This window comes from Nothoprocta perdicaria, unplaced genomic scaffold (assembly GCF_003342845.1).
Source record: "Nothoprocta perdicaria isolate Ctin4 unplaced genomic scaffold, notPer1 scaffold_253, whole genome shotgun sequence".
Classification (NCBI taxonomy): Eukaryota; Metazoa; Chordata; class Aves; order Tinamiformes; family Tinamidae; genus Nothoprocta; species Nothoprocta perdicaria.
This window is the reverse complement of record NW_020455481.1, coordinates 928,926-946,661: the sequence shown is the minus strand read 5'-3', so window position 1 is coordinate 946,661 and position 17,736 is coordinate 928,926. Positions and strand designations below refer to the sequence as shown.

Here is a 17,736-nt window from a genome sequence, read left to right as displayed (position 1 = left end):
GTTACAAATAGAGCTTTATTTCTTCATTTTTACAATTTGTATTAGTATTTTTCTTAAGCATTTTTTTAGAAGTTTTGCCCAGGCTTATTACTGCATAGTGGCTTTCTGGTTGTATTTTTGTAGAAAAAGGAAGAAGGAAAAATATACTTTTTGGTGACTTCTTCTTGGTGTCATTAAATTCCTCACCTCCGCTTCCTGAGCCAGGAGAGGTCTTTTTCTTTAATTGTAAGCTTGGATAAATAGGTACTAACAAGTTCAGAGTACAAAATGTTAGAAAAAAGATCCTTTGTGTTGCACGGGCAGAGCAGTGAAAGGGCAGGACCAGAAAGGAGGCTTGTTCACCTCTAGATTGAGTGTTACCGTGATTCAGACTCCGTTAAAATGCCACCATCTCAGCCCATGAGTGGTTATGTGTGAAAGAGAATTAAAAGATGACAAACCAGGAGCACAGAACACAGTGAGTCTCTGCTTACCCCTCTGTTATTATCCCTCTGAGCATGAGTGGGCAATGGATATTCAACAGGTGGGCACTTGGCATACATGAAAATGACATAGTCTTTCTATTTACGGGGTACAATTCTGTTGATTCTTGCAGTGTGAGGTTTAAAGACAAAGAGGTGGGTTTTCGGGGTGGTAAAATTGCTGGAAAAGACTCAAAAATGAGATATAGTAGTGTACAGAATTTAAAATGAATCTGCTACACCTAACTTCACAATAGAGACTAATTGTCTTCTTCATAAATCATGTAACTTAGGCGCACATATCATCATCATGATTTCTGAAGACCCATCACACAGGGGATTTGTATGATTGCAATGGTAGCCAGTATGGTCAGTAATCACTGTGAGGAAGCTTTCAAGGCCTCTAAAGGTATTTGACATATCACAAACAAGGTAACAAAGGAGGTTTTAAGAAGAGCCATTGTGAAAATAGAGAGGACCTTCTCAGTCATCTCTTTAGTCTCCTTCCTTATAGTGTAAATATTTTCTCAGCATTTTATCATAATTGTTGTGAAATCTTCGGATGACTTGGGGTTTATTTTGGCTGTGAGGAAGACTGAAGAGGTTTTAGTTTTCCTCCACTGCTTTCCCATGTCCAAGAAGTCAGTGTTGCTGAGCCTATCTGGTTACATACTGGCAGGAATGAGAGGAGGCCCAGATGAAAGGCTCAGCTCAGTTGCCGGCACTTGGGTGTTGGCGGCTATCTGAGATGCCCGCAGTTCCCACAAAACCTGCGTGGCTTGACAGACGTGGCACAGAGCCTATAGGAAAACTGTCCTTTGCTCCGCTCTGAACAGGAAATCAAGTGGGCAGTCTCTATGGTGTGTCATATAAGTTTGGACCCTGGGGGTGATAAACTGAATCAAGTTTATAGTTTTCCAAGAGAGAGTTTTTGTAAGACTTAGACCAGTCACAGTGATCTCACAGTTAGAAAATATTATTTGTAACAGTAAAAGAACCCAAGAAAATCCTTCAAGGCTTGCTTTCTTTTAAATCAATGCACTGAGTCCATGTAAGGGCTGCCTAATGATTTTTGAATGTATCTAACACTGAAAGGTGTTTTGTGCTGCACTGAAAAAATATTGAAGGTAGTTTCTCCAAGAGAAACAAATCTTGATTTCATCACCTTTTATGCATCTAGTAACTAATGAAGACAAAATATTCTAGTTAACTTTTTTGCCTCTAGTACACTGGCTTTTGGCACAAGTAAACAGCCCATCTTACAGACTGCTTATATGTAGCTAATAAGCCTTAGGTAAAATGTTCACACCATATCTTCCTGATATGGTAAGCACAAACAGTAGATACTGTACATGCAAAGTGAAATTCCATGAGCTAATGTCTAATGTGTTTACCTCTGAGAGAGAAAAATCTTTTGTTTTACTCACAGATAATTCACAAGAAAGACTACAAGTTCAAAAAGAGAACTACTTAAAGCTACTGTTTAGTAAAGATACCTGAGAGTTGTGATTTCTAATTGACTGCATTTTGCTTTTGCAAACAGGGCAAATATTAGATATGTAGTTTATCTTAAACTAGTTCATGGGCAGCTTTATAGTTCTCATTTTATTATTTGCTTAATAAAGGAAGAATGAAGAGTTTTCTGGAACATTTGAGCAAGAGTTTCTTGCTCAAAGAATCTTTCTGTTCTAAGTAGATTAGTGGTAGAGAATTATTTCTCGCTAATTAAAGTGAACTGGACAAAATGCTACTTATAATGAAAATAGGTACATTGTTGATATGTGTATGTGTTTGTATATCTTTAAAGGATGCTTACATGAGAGTATTTTCATGGGTAGAGATTAATAATGTGAATCTTTAAAAAGCAGCCATAGGCTCCACTAAGAGTCTTGTTGGCCACTTGATGCTTACATTGATAAGAGAATTATATTACACAGTTTATATAAATGTGCAGGTTTTTTTTTCAGTGTACATTGGCAGAGGTAAGTAGGAAATTTTTGCAGTGTGAAACAAGTCACTCTCCTGTTACTGCTTTGTCATCTACTTGGATAGCCCTTAGGCTTTGCTGAAACACAAACTTTTAATGTCACGCGGGAATTCTTACAATCCAAATCATTAATTTGACCAAGCTGTATCATTCCAGTCTCATGACGCAAAGTTGAAATGAATGTGTCTTAACAAATCACCCAATGCATGTTTGAATCTGTGTTGCAAGGCCCAAGCAAAAGAGCAGGAAAATATGTTTAAATAAGATAAAATAACTATTAAGTATCATTGAATTGGACCTCACATTGCTAAATGCCGATGTACAGATGTAGTCTCATCCAAGTGGACATATGCTAGTGAAAATTATTCTCTTGTTTAGCTTCATTCTTTTCAGGCCCCTTACCAACTACAGTAAATAAAGATCAAAGATACAGGACTGGTTAAGGTCCTAAGGAAACCCACCTAATAAAGTCAGGAGCCTAACAGCCCAAACAGAAAGCCTCAGCTATTTGGCATATATATACACAAGAGACTTTCAAAAATCCTGCTAGGCATTTGTCTGCTTGGTTCTGGCACCATTTTGCATATGGCCCCTAATAGTTCTGGAAGTGAAAACTTTGTCAATTTTCTCCATGTTAATGATTTGGTTCCCTGTTTCTGTAGTAGTTCAGGCAGGGTCTGCTGTTTGGAAAATTCATGGCCAGTTATTTTGTCTGACTTCTTTGTTACCTAAACTTCTGCATCACTCACTGGCCTTATTTCTGACAGATTTGGGGTATGCCTTACCTTTAGCTTTTGATTTCTATTTCACCTCTTTAACCATCTTGGTGTTTTTTTATGTTACTGTAGGCAAATTCTCACAACAGAGGAATCTCATTAAAAAAATCACTTCAGCAGTATCTGTTACAAGCCTTTAAAAATTATTTTATATTAATGTAAGTGCTTTCTTTAAAGATGCATGCTATGCATGCCTTTTAATTAAAAGAAAAAGGAAGTTTTAACAAAAAAAACTAACCATATGCTGTTTTATTTCAAAGCTGGGTGATACTGGATGTACCGTAGTCATTCTTTTCTGTTTGTGGGATTAGTGAATCTTTCAGATACAGATTCAAAGTGTCATTAAGCTCCTTTCAACTTTTTCAGCTTCATATGTCATTTGTATCCATTAACTATAGAGTCTGGTCACAGACTGTTTCTGTTCTTTGGGTGAAATATTGAGAATATTAATGAAGCATTGCTTGCTCCAATATTTCATTAATGTAAAGTCTAAGGAAAAGGAAACACCAGTGACAGAGGTAGGCAGCTATGAATAAAAGTTTATATTCAGTGTCTGCTATTTATTTGCCATGTTATGTTGTAAAAAATGCATCCATAGGGTTTACAGTAGCATAGGTCTAAACCCTTTTTTAATTATTATTATTTTTAATTATTATAGATCATAAGACTTCTAAGAGTTAAAAAGACACATCTTGTGTAATATAAAAGGCCTGATGTCTTCAGAAAGCTTTGCTTAGCCATATTCTGAGCATGATACAAGGAATACAAACATCCTTTCATCCTTTGCCTCTCTGCTTTTCAGCTAGTATATATTACTAACATCGTGGACTGGGTCATTTCCCTAGTACTGTAAACCATCAGTTATAGTAATATAATGTTTTATTAAAATCTTACTAATCTTGGTCTTTATTACAGGCAGTTTACACCGGGCTTCCAGTGTTCCAGAACATGTGTATAACATGGGGATTACTGAAAATGATTTTGTACCAAGAACTGCCTATGGTTTCTCCTATTATCAATCAAACCAGGTGAGGAAAAAAAAAGGCAATGAATAAAATATAATATAATGTGTATAGTTTACTTTGTTAAATGGTGCTACAAGGTCAGATTGTTTGCGTACTTGTTTGCTGTTTAAAGGTTTTAACTACTGGGATACCTGTCAACATTTTTCAGATCTGTATCCATCCCAATAGGCTGCCGGTCAACCTGTTCAGCTGCATACGTAGCTCAAAGTGACCACAGGCTGTACTGTCACTTACCCAGCCGAAGACTTGCTTGAGGGAGCTCAGAGATTCCGTGGGGTGAAGAATGACAGCATGTTGGTTGTAGCTGGGAATATGATTAAAATGTTTAGGGAACTAAGCATCCAAAACCATAGAAATACAAATTCCATTTGCTTCCTCATGACAGTTAGACTCTTAATGGCTAGAAGTAGAACCACTTACTTAACTACATTTCTTATCACATATACTCCTTTCGTGAGCACACTATCACCATCAGTCGCTGTTCGATAGTTAAAGTAAGGGTTTCCAGTCTTGCCACATAGATTTGGTCTTATGTAATTGACCATATGCACGTGTTTCAAGTTGACTGTAGAAGTCCAAATCCTCGCACTCCATCTGCTAATGTTGATGCTTAGGCATAATTATCATTACATGATGTGTAGCAGAATTTCTGGTGATATTTACATTTGATTTCCCTACTCTGTTAGCAGATCACACAATTTTTATCTCTACTTTTTGGTTTGGTTTCTTTGCTGTTAGTCTTAAATGCTGTGATCTTGCCGTGACTCCTTTTCTTTTATGCATCCTTGAACAGGTGGCTTCACCAACTGCTTATACAAATGGCTGGGGAACTAGAACAACTTACAAGTCAATGGAAGAGAGATCTCAAAGGCAACCTCTGAAGAGATTAGAGATTTCTCCCCAGCGAGACCCTGAGAGATTGGCTTATGTGTCCAATGATTTTCACTATGACAGAGGGATTCAATCTGAATTTGCTATGAGGCATGGAGATAGCAGGAGATCCAACATGACTGTCCCACCAAGATATGCTCGATCTGAGATTATTGGTTACTCTTTTCAGGATTCAGTGAACAGGGGACGCTCTTTGAAAAGGCAGTCCCACATGGGAGCTGTTAATGGCACAGTCTTTGATGGTGTCCACCCGAGCTCCACTGTACCTCTGTACCAGAAAGGAGGCAACAGCCGCAGTATGACCAATCTTTTGGAGAAAGAGAACAACCGGTCCCCAACCAACGCAACAGGACAAGTCAGATCACCAGTTGCTTCCTATTTTGGCTCTCAGAACAGGCAATCTTTCAGGTCCAGCTGGCACCAAACCACTTTCAGAAGCACGCAGAACAGGAGGGAAGCTTCTCACCCAGCTTCAGTAACCAGTGTTACTGCAGAAACAGATGGGAAGAGATTGCCATTGACAGCTGCCTTGGCAGCAGCCGGGAGGAATGGTCTCCTGACGAGTGAGCAAGTCACCATCAATGGATCTCAGCTAGGGTAAGCATGATGAAGAATCTGTCCTGGTTCACTGTTACCTGGGGACTGAAGTGTTGAAACACAGAGTCTGTGTTTAAAAACAAAAGGAAGACTGGTTGACTAGCCAGCACACTGCATAAAATATTAGTGCAGACGACAAAAAAAAGTAGATTTGCTTTTAAAAGATCACTTCCAATACAATAGAGAAAAGAGTAAAAAAAATAAATGTATACATACATACTTGCAGGGTCCACAGCTCTTCTTCAGCTCCAGGGCTCTATTGACAAAACTTAATCAAACTTATAAGTAACATATAATAGATATTGAGCAATATACAACTTAAATCATTACAACCTAAACACTAATGTATTGGCAGAATTTGTGCTCAGAAGAAACTAAATGATTTCAACACCGATTCTCACTAGAATATGTCAAAAATCTGCCAACATAATGGCTTTTGGCAGATTTGGCAGATTTACAGTTTCCATTTAAAAGTCCTTCATCATTTCAAGGGAACTTTTTGGTTTTGACAGACTTCAGTTAAAATGCACCATTCCTACACTGAGCACACATTGCCCTAAACTTCAGGACCTTAAAACTTCTGACTACCATGAGAATCTACAATCACTGAGGACAGTCTTAAGCTGAGGCTGTCTTAGTTCTCTGGAGGGAATTTCCAGAGCTACCCACAGGCTACAGGAAAGTTATTTAAAATATTAGAAACGTTCAGGTTTTTTTTTAATTACTTTTTTTTCTCCTGAATTTTCTTTTTCAGAGAACATTTCAGAATTTCTACCACTAGTTCCGTTTTCAAAAAAGCAAATTTATTCATTGATGGTGAAATCCGCCTAAGAAGTGAATGCTTCTTTCATTTAGGAAAGAAGTGAATGTTTTAAGAGCTTTAAATTCTAAGTTTCAAGGGGCAGAGCAAACCATTGTGTAAACATAACTTTGTTTACACTGTTTACTGCAGTTTATGTTGTTATTTCATAATCCAAAGAGGATCCCAAGGTTTGTTATGTACATTACTTAGGGTGTTATTACTAACAACATTATTAAGAAATGTCCTTTCCTTTTCATGGTTGCATATGTTCACTTTTCTGAAGATAGCCTTCCTTTTCTGTGTGCTACTATATTAGGTAGACATCAGTTGATAACCCATCAGGTATTGTCTATCTTAAACCATATATTGTTTGTTATGATTAGTTTTACAATTAGTTTCACGCCAAATAAATAACCTTGTGCTCACATCTCAGCTGGATCAGAACTTTTACTGCTCAGTGATCCAAGAGTTCAGAGATCTGATATTAATGACATAGCCCTAAGCATTCAGTCTTCACAGCAAAGAAGTTCAGAAAAGACAACTGGGAGCTGACAACAGTTACAGATTTGGCAGTATTCGTATTGAAACCTTAGAGGACTTTGTTTCTCAAGAAGAAGCTTGCAAACTGACATACAACACATTTGACTCAATCATTTATTTAACTTGAAGTACATTCTTGAGTGCATTTAAGTCACAACCAGCTTTAATTTTGCGTAGGAGCAATTTTGGTTCTTGTTTTGCAGGAATGGACACTCTGTCTCACTGCAGAGGTGTCAACCAAAGCACTTTTCATACCTGCACTGTATAAATAAACATCCATCTTCTGTCATTGTGCATGTGGCTTGCTTGAGAGCATTTTGAATTCCAAGTGGAAGATTTGTGACCCAGTGGAAACCTTTTGAACAGCGTAGTTCCCTAAGTGCCAGTTTTTTGGTTCAGCTTTTGCTGAAAAGTACAGAGGAAAACAATTGGAGGAAAATGTTTGCAGGTGTCATTTATCTCAGCATTTTCAAATATTCATTTTTTATTTTTTTCAAACTTCCTATCAAATACTTAGCTCTTGCTATGAAAACAGCATAGAGACTATAGAAATGCTATTTTTGCATCTGCTGGTAGAATGAAGTGGTTAAAAGCAACCTCATATCAAGGGATTAGGGAAGCGAGTTCCTAGCCTCAAGCTGGGAGACAACTGCCCAGACAATCAGACCTGTGAGCTGTGACAAAATGATCAGGCAGCATGATGGATCTCCAAAGCTATCTACTCTGGTAATTAAAATGAAGTTACCATTTATCAAACTATTGTTTGGTTGACAGCCATTGTTTGAAAGTGCATTTGGTTGTTGTCATTACACTTGTTGACTTACTATGTGGCTGTTAGTTTGCCTTCACATTTTTTGAGGGTAGGAGGGAATCATTGCATAGAATTCTCTTTTAATGAAAGTTAGGGTGCTCTGAGTTTTGTGAGTGCCATGGAGGGCCAAAGGATATATTGCATATTTTAAATTGTATTTATTGCTATTATTCACTCTAGTGAATATAGATGTTATTCTTACCCAATGAATAGCAATCCTAGCACAAGAGTGCACAAGAGAGAGATTTTGGCTACCACACATGGAAGAGTATCAGCCACGAAGGAACAATTCTGGTGAATCATGGGCTGCTCTCCATCTCAGTGTAGACCCACACATACAAGCACTTAGTAATTTGCACTCTGGCCATACATCCATTTATCTCAAGCTAAGGCCAGTGATTGCTGATGCACCTTTACAGCTGTAGGTCGTGCCTGTCACCCTGAGGCTGAGTTCCCACCTCAGGCTTTCTCTAATGTCCCATGAGAGATCACGAAGCAGTGCTCAAGCAGCAGACTTGACCTTAGAAGATGTGTGGATAAAGCCTCTCTCTTCAGTAATGATTGAAGTGACCTACTATTTAACAGAGCTGAGATCTCTGCCTCTCCATAAAGGTGACTGAGCCCCGTGCAAGGCTTCCAGAGTTACTGCAGTGACTAACAGGCGGGCAGACATGGGCACATAAAAACCAGAGTCACAAAAGCACTTGTTCATTTAGCAAATCTGCTAAAAGAACAAGCTCAAAAAGCTTGTTTTCCTTTGCCACTTAAAAGAATAAGAACAAGAAAGGCGATCTGGCTTGTTCCCATTACTTTAAGATCTTTAAGTAGGTTCCTGATCAGTATATCAGAACTACAACATGGAGTAACCTAGTAACTGCTTTGTTTTACGTCAGGGCTGAAATAAATCCTGAAAATCTGGAAGTTGCAAACATTGCCAAGACAGGGCCCAGAGTACTAGAGATACTAACAATTGCTGTATCTAATTTCAGTTTGATTTAACCTCTCCATTGACATCGTCAACACTCTGCCCCCTTCATTTCATCTTTCATATTTGTCTTGCACAAGCCTGCCTCACTCCCCTGTCTACCAGCATATTTGCTCAGAACACTGACTCAGAGGAGCAGACAGAAAATAACATGATTTAAAACAAATAGAAATATACAGGCATGTGAATACCTCAGGGTACCAGAGTATATTTTAATTTGCAAATTTGCAAATACTGCTTTTTTTTTTTACTGTCCTTGTAGCCATACTAATTATCTTTTGCCTTGAGAACAAGCTCTGATAATAGCAAATGTTGATTTAGAATGAAAGCTGTTAAAGAAAATCCTAAAAAATCTTCTCCTTCTGACCTTGGAAGTTTATCACAAATATTTGAGGGAAAGCAATCTCAATTCAGAGTGTTTGTATCAAGTCTCTCTGAGAAATCTGCCTGATTTCCTTCTAGTTTGTCTACCGTGCTCAACCACAGCCTTGGCAAACCTGAACTTCTAGGCTCATTAGCTCCTGGCAGTCCATTATTGGGATAGTTTCAGAGCTGCATAACCTAGTAACTCCTGGTCCAGTCCACAAGCGTATACTTTACTTCAATATACTGTTAAATCAGCATTGAAACATTTCATATTTCATTTTTTTCTGAACATTTTTCTTTATCTTAGTTAAAATTCAAAAAAAAAAAAAAAAAAAGATGCTCAGAATTTGATCTTAGAAAAATTTTTACCTAAGAACCTGTTTTTCTATAGGAGTTAACTGTGGTGAGACTTCCAATTTTAGAAGTACTTGCTGAGGTGATTTTCAAATAAATGTTCTAATTTTGGTAGCTCTGAAGCAGGGATCTGTTGCCCATGACTGTTGTTTCACTGTCCTTCACACCTTTGGGTCCCTGTCTGCCCAGCCTGTGACCTGAGTCCACAAAATTATTTGGTTTCAACTGAAAGCTAGAACATTTCTTTTTCCAAGGGGGTATTATTGGAAGGAGAAGTTCAGTAGAAAGCTTGGAGAATATGACCATATATCCCAGAGCTACTGCATCCTGAATAATCTACCCACTTGTGCCACGAATTACGTTATGTTCACCAAAAATTGTTCTGGTGATTCTGCTTTCCATTTTTTGTCATGGCTGTCTACTAGGATTACCATGCAAGGAAAAGCATTGGCAACTTCAGGAAAGATGGCTACATGTATCTTTAGTCCTACTGGAGACAATGTACATGTCTGATTTAGTGTCCAGCACTTTCATTTTGAACCAACAGGAAACGTCTTTGCCCATTTATTTCAAACTGGGGAAAATCTTATAAACTCAGAAATCAAAAGGCTCAACTGTAATGAGTCCAGAACAGAGGAACTGAAGGAAGACGTAAAAACAAATACAGCAAAGCTGCCATCACATTAACTAAAAAAAAATAAAAATAAATAAATAAATAAATAAATAAATAAATAAATAAAGGATATATATCAGTATATATATCAGGATATCCTCAGCATCAGTGAAAAACATAATAATTTTGCTTTGGCTTTCTTTGGTCTTAGTCCTTCATCTGATGATGTTTTTGATGTTTTCCATGTTCTTTTTACAGTCTCAGGCATGACTTTACTGTGAACCTCTTGATGTTGAAAAAACTCCATTTATGATTTTCTTTTCCCCTGGCAACTTTGTACTTCTCAAAGCATTACTAGTGTTTTCTGCTACTGGGAAGAGATTAATTTTCCAAGTAAAACTAAAGCTTCTTGGAAATCATGAACAGCCTGCTATTACAAGAAATTTCACAAGCTGAATGATGATTTTCTTTTCAGTCTTGCCTCATTCTTCTTATGTGTCTGTATTTAAGGAGCCCGGAAGGGGAGATGACGCTGGAGCATGCAGTCAACATACTGAAGAGTGAAAACACACAGTCACCAGCTAGGGTACTCTCTGCAGTGACTTTCATACAGCATGAATGTTTCCAGAAAGCAGAAGCCAGAAGAAAAGTAAGTAATTATTTTTATGCCACCTTCAATCAGGTAGAACAAAAAAACTTTCTCTAGTGTATGGCACTGCATGCCAACATGAAAAAAAAGAGGTACTTCAAGAAACCTTGTAGGATACCAATGTGGGATATTTTCCTAGACTGTGATGTCGCTTTTTTCTTTAGATTCATTTAAATCAGTGGAAATACGCTGACCTGTGCCAGCAAAAGCTTGTCTCTAGCATTTGGTAATAGGAAGCATGGAAATGTAGGATAAAAGGAAAATTCAGGGCTCATCCAGACTATCTGTGATTACAGATGTTTCTGAGAAGTTTTTTAAAAAGCCATTGATTAGGATCCCATGGTCAAGTCGATTTTACTGCCCTGGCCAGTAAAGTGTAATTATTCCCCTTTTGTGGTCTTTGTAGTCTAAAGTTAATTAGATTCTATCCTATTTTGATGAATAAAGTGAAAAAAAGTCCTTGTTTCTGTCCTCCTTGTAATGTTTTTCATATATTTCAGGGCTACTAAGTATATATTCACTTGTTTTTTCTAGGATAAATAAAATTCTTTCTGCTTTTATGCATAAGACTGAGTGTAGTCTGCATGTCTTAATAAAAGAAAAGGTTCAATTACTCCTCTCATTTTTAACCGACATGCTGACACCACTGATAAAGGAATAAGGGAAACCTGGGAATATGGTGCAAAGTTATCTAAGCTTCAGAGCTTGCTAGGACTGCACATTAATACAGAGCATGGTTTAATGGTAGAACTATAATTTTCTCAAAAGGGCATATCAGAAATACTTTTCTTTATATTTCAGCATAGGACAGAATTATGGTACTCTTCCTAGTCAGTTCTGTATATTGATACGTGAGATGGTTGTTTATTTTATTTTAACTATTTTAAAAGTTTTTTAATTTACTTTGTTTAATAACTTAGCCTGTATTAGTTATATATAATCTCAGCCTTTTCTCCATATGCAGTCCAGTTAAGTGGCAGCCCAGCATTACTCAGTCCTTTGGTAGCTTTAACTTGCTTCACAGCAGATCAAAGCAGGTGAAAGAAAAATATGCTGCTTTACAGAGCTCAGCAGTAGCATAATTAGCAGCCTTCACTTCAGTCCCGGGACAAAGCTCCTGAACTGAGTGTTTGAAGGTGGTTTGTTATTCAGACATCACTCAGGCAGCTTCCCTGAAAAACAGGTGGATGAGTAAAAGATTTCCAACTGGAGCAGTCAGCCTGGAGCCACCTTCTATTTTCCTGTCCACCCCACACATCCCAGCTAAGTTTCTCTATTTAGTGCCTATCATACTTTCTTGTGTAGGCATTGTCTTGTTCCCCGTGAAGCCTTTCAACATGCATTCCTTTCTCTGTCTCCTAATATTTTATTCCCTGTTACCTGATCCTCTGTGGTTCTAGTGGCTTTTTCTTGTGTCCATGTGGTCTTACAGTATTTTGGCAGATGATGTCTGCCGATGAGAACTTAGACGGATGGCTTTTGTAAATTTGCAGCACATGGAGTTCAGATAGCACCACTTTATTTTACAAGAGCTATAGATCACTTATACTTAAAATTACTGACAGAAAACTTGCCTAAATTTTTAAAGGAAAAAAAAAAGAATAAAAAGAACATCAAAGAGAGTTTTATGTTCCATTTGTTTTACAACATACATTTCTGTAGTTCCTTCTGATAGAATCTAGATGGCTGTTGAAAGCAAGAGGAAGCAAGTCAGCAGTGTAGGAACAAGAAACTCTACCTTTTATTCAGCTGAATCAGAGGAGAGGCAGGCTGGCAGTGTAATTTGACATGGCATGAAGGGCTAAAGGGTTTGTTGCATTTCATTTCTTCCATTTCCCAGCAGCTGTTAGACAGATTAAATTCTTTTTAGCATTAAACTCTGAACTGCTCAAAACAACCATATCACATTTCCAAGTCATTCACGTATTATCCATTCTATAAACGGATGAGTTTGTCCACAAAACCATATGGCATTTTGATATGCTGGAAGAAACCATCCTCAGCTGTACATGTATGCAAGTTATTTTCTGTAGTAAAATAATTCCTAAAGAAACTAAGTTTTATTTATATCACATCAGAGCTCATGTAGGGTTCATCATTTGCCCCAACATGTAGAATTCTGAAACTATTTGTTTCCCCACAGCTGCTGTGAAATAAAAAGTTCTTTTAATTTTAATTCATTTGGAACCAAAACCTTGTTTTTTAAAGAATAGAATAAGTAATAAAAGAATAGAAGAAAAATAGAAGAACTGAAGAATACTGTCTTTATTAGATGTGGGTGATTCGACAGTTAGCTATTTTATAGTATATGACAGTCTACATTTTGAAGTATACGTTTACGTGACTTTTCTCAGTATGCCACAGACAAGAAGTGCTGACTAAAATATATTCTTTTTTAACATACATTCAAAACATATAGAGAAGGTAACAAAGAAAAATACTGCCTTTCCATCAAAAAAACCCCAGCTTGGCATCTCAGCAATGCTCCACATCCACAAATCTCAAAACAGCTTTTAAATGTTCCATAGATAAATCTCAAGCACCCTTACACTGCTGTCCATTTTACCAAGATAGACACTAAAATATAGAGCAATTGAAAATCTCATCAGAGAGTACAAATCTGAGACAGAGCTGTGAGAGATCTAGTTTCATTCCCTCACATTAATTATTAACATATGATGCCTCCTTTAGCTGTTGAATTTATCAGTGGCTCACAGGAAAGCGCAGAAGTTACAGTCATGTCAAATTAAAAATCTGTGTCTCATTTGTTTCAAGTAGGTTCATCTAAGGTTTTGGGATTTGTTCGTTTGGGGTTTCTTTTGCTTGTTTTGGAAGTTAGTCATTTGCAATGTCTAACTGTTGTTTGTTCTGTTCTGTTTCCTCGCAGATTTTCTTGCTTGGTGGCATCCCAAAGCTTTTACAGCTTCTTGACGATCAGAACGAGGACCTTCAGCGGGCAGCGTGCGGTGCTCTGAGAAACTTGGTGTATGAAGACAATGACAACAAGCTGGAAGTGTCGGAGCAGAAAGGGATTCCGCTCTTGCTCCGTGTACTCCGACACACCAGTGATACAGAGACTAAAAAACAAATAACAGGTAATGTTTTCTGTGCTTGAACAGGTAGCGTTTTCTGTGCTTGAAAGCACAAAGTGCACAGGTAGTGCACAGGCTTGCTGTATGAGGTGCTTGCTTGTTCAGACTAGTGTTTAATTACTAAACACTAAAAGGACACTGTTACCTATTTTATCGCCTATTTTAAACTCTTCCCCTTGTTTTGAGCAGTAAGAGACTAGGAATTGCTGCTTTCCTTCTTAAAGCTTCTTCATAAATTACCCGTGTGCATGTGTTTGCAGGGAGCTCAAAGTCCTCAATATTCCAGAAAAGAAAGGGAATGTCCAAATAGCAAATCCTTCAGAACTATTGAAATGACCACTGATCTGAGCAGTCCCAGAGGTGCCCCAAGCTGTAAGTAATGCCCACTGCCTTCCAGAGCAGCTCAGCCCTCGCTTTTTGGCACCATGCTGCCAGCCAGCAGAGCTGTGTTGCTGGTTTGGTCTATTCTGCTGGCTTTGCAGCAGGCAACAAAGGGATGTGCCAGCCCCTTCCTCCCTCTGCTTCTGTTTGGCCATAGTGCATCTCTAGGAAATCAAGGACCCCAGGCTCTCATTTATTTTAGTCAGCAGGCAGAGGAAGAGCAAGCTTATATTTCACAATATGGTGAAAACATCATGAGTAAATGAATGGGGCTTTATTTTAAGTGGTCTTTAAAGACATCAGGTTAAAATAACAGTGCTTTAAAAGATATAGGTCTCAAGCAGCCTTTCCTTGAAGCAAAGACATGTTGAAACCTTCTATAACTTGGCATTCTTTAAAGTATTTGAAATATGCTGCTTCCGGAGCTGGGGAACAAAGCTTTGTATTGTTGACTTTTTTGGCGCAGTTCAGCAGCCCTGTGACATTAAAATGTCTTAACGTTTTTCACATTCAGCACATGAAGAATTGGGTCATTTGATAATCTATTGTATAACGCGTTCTCTCAAAATGCATTTACATGTAAGTGTGATGGTGGCCAGAAAGCTCTTGCTAGCAGTTCCTTCATTTCTGACAGTTTTGGCTGTGACTATACAGGTGCAGGTATTGTGATTATAACTGTGCTCTCCTTCACCAGCCTGAAAGTAGATGCAGGGAGACCTTCCTTCTGCAGTTACTGTGTCATTGAACTTCAATATTTGCATCAAACCTAAAACACACTAACAAAATATATAAACAATAATGAATTATATATTGCCATTTGTATTAAAATATTCTGATATACTCTTACAGTATCAGATGCAAGGGATACCTTTAAAAATAGAAGAAAAGCTTTGTACTTTGTTCAAGATCAAATGTGCAGTCAGTAGGTAGTATGCTAAGCCACTTGGTGAAAATGGTGCTGGGAGGGATGTTTGCCAGCACCCGAGGAATCCTCCCAGCAACCTAACAAGCTCCAAGGGTAGGGAACAGCCAGGTTGAATGCATTTCTCTTCAACCTTGCTCCCAGCCACTTTCTCAGCACACACTTCAAAGGTAGCCAAGGTGCATGCTGCAAAGGAGAAGTAGACAGTGACTATGCAGTGTACTAAGGTGAGTATTCCAGGTGATCTTGGCATGTACAGTGATATCTGGGAAGCCCCGGAATTGTTGCCATGCGCAGATTGACTGGATGCAGCCAGAGCAGCACGGTGGCATAAGGCCCTTCCAAGCACAGTGCACGTCTCTGTGTGCCTCTCCTCAAGGACGGCTGGACCACACTGAGCTGGACTCCAGTCTGTTTGTAGATGAGTGGTGTATTATGTCCCTCCCACATCGCAGACCTATTGCATCAGCTTCCCTGGATAGTTAATGGTTGACCTACAAGTTTGGGGGGGTTATTTTTCCTTTTTTTTTTTCATTACCTTTGGCTTCCTGCAGGACTAGGGGATGTCATTATAGCCATGCACATAATTGCATTGTAGTGTTGTAACAATACACTTCTAGGAAAGGTTTAATGCAGAATCTTAGGAATTTCATCTCTTAAGCACAAGAAGTCCATCTGTCTTACATCATACTTATTGGTTGACTGCTTTATAACTGTAAATTAGAAATTTCCAGAGGTGTGATACAACAATTAGCTGAACTTTTTCCGTATAGGGATCGGTAAAATAATATTGTTTATGAGAGTACTACACTGAATTGCTGTGAAAGTGAGAGATATCTGTCTAAAGGTCAAAAGTGTGTGATATTCCTTAGGAAAAACGCTTAAGCCCATCGGGGGCAAGCTTTTTATATTTCTACTGTTGTTTAGGAAGCATAATACCAAGTATTTTACCTTAGAAAGATACATGAAGGTAAGGATGTTGTTGAAGGAAATTAAAGCTCTGAAGTACAGAAGTCTTCTACAGATAGTACTTCACTATCTGTTGGAAGAATGATTTAATGGTTTTCCTGTATTAACATTGCTGGTACTAATTAACCAGCAAACTTATCTTTAAGTTTCTGAGGCTCAAAGGTGTTTTTCTCATGTACACAACCTAGTCAGATGTGACAATACCAAGACATACATAAAGACCATATCACATATGGTGTATGTTAGGACATACTTTGAAGGAAAGCCTGTATTCTCTTCTGACCTGTTCTGCTGGCTCTTCCTCTCCTTCCTATCTTTTCCAGCATGTTGACAAGAACTAAAAAAGCCTGATGAATAACAGGAAAGTAAGGGAAAGGTCTCCAAAATAAAAAAAAACAATGACTCTCTGGTATTAATTCCACCACCACATAAGAACATGCAGCTGCTTTTCCCTTTGTACACTTTCTTCTATGCACACCACAAATGCAGGTGCAGGCCAACACTTAGGCTGAGGAATACAATCTGAGGACCACCGTGCACTGCCTTGTATCATTCTATGAAAGCAGTAAAAGCAATGAAAAGGCATGGAGATAAATGTAAATTAGAGGCAGTGCTGTTTCCTGCCACACAGCCCGTGCATCCCAGGAGAACGTGCAAAAAGCACCAGAACAGTACATCCACCAAAGGGTCTGTGTGCTTAATGCTGTGGCCTGGACCAATTTACCTAATCCTCACATTCAGAAAATAGTTGTCAGGTTTCTCTGTGCAATTGCTGAGCTTATACGACCTGTTCTTAGCCCTCATCAGGATCACGTTAAATGGATTTGCTTGCTTCATAACATCAAGACAGCTAAAGGAAAGGAGCCACAGGTTCTGTGCTTTGTTAGGCATAGAAACAATCTTCTTTCAAATCTTTTTAGGGAGAAAGGGGGATGGTCCTGAACCATAAGAGAGAATGTCACTTGGAGAAAGTGCAGGAGGCAAGACAGGAATGGCATTTTCTTGTGTTTAGTGAGCATACTAAGGAACAGAAAATAAAATGACTGTGGCATGAAAAAAAAAAAAGGTAGCCTTTGAAGGTAAGCCAGGGGAGCCTCCAGGGAGTATCTAACCTCTTGATCTTGTTATCAGGCAACATAACTCTAAGCAATGGAAGAAAATTCTTCCTGCAGGGAAGATTACAGCACAAACATACTGTCATAAAAATAAAATTATAAGGAGACCACACCCATTTTCACAAATAGCCATCTAAGGGAAAAATATGGCATTATAAATACACTACAGTGAATAGCTGCAAGGGAAGACCCCACTCCTAAAGACATTTTTTAATGTGAACGTATTTATTCACACACACAATGTCAGAGAATTCAGTGTGTCTTTGCTCACAGGTAAAGTTAGGATTTATGTGGAAAGATTTATAACATGGCAACATCTCCAATTCTGTCTTGACAATTCTGACTTCTGTTCTAGGTGTCTGTCTTTAACTCAAAATGGACTTAGTTTCTTTGTGCCCAT

The 17,736-nt window shown here is 38.3% G+C and overlaps 1 protein-coding gene across 1 annotated transcript in view; it reads left to right on the top strand.

Moving 5' to 3' along the window:
• The first annotated feature begins 4,144 nt into the window (after positions 1-4,144).
• PKP2 (plakophilin 2) overlaps positions 4,145-17,736 on the top strand; it is a 31,121-nt gene continuing 17,529 nt past the window's right edge. The window contains exons 1-4 of the mRNA XM_026040346.1: positions 4,145-4,252; positions 5,043-5,737; positions 10,719-10,857; positions 13,745-13,952. Coding sequence (XP_025896131.1) covers positions 4,184-4,252; positions 5,043-5,737; positions 10,719-10,857; positions 13,745-13,952 — 1,111 coding nt within the window. The 5' untranslated portion in view covers positions 4,145-4,183. The remainder of the gene's footprint in view (positions 4,253-5,042; positions 5,738-10,718; positions 10,858-13,744; positions 13,953-17,736) is intronic.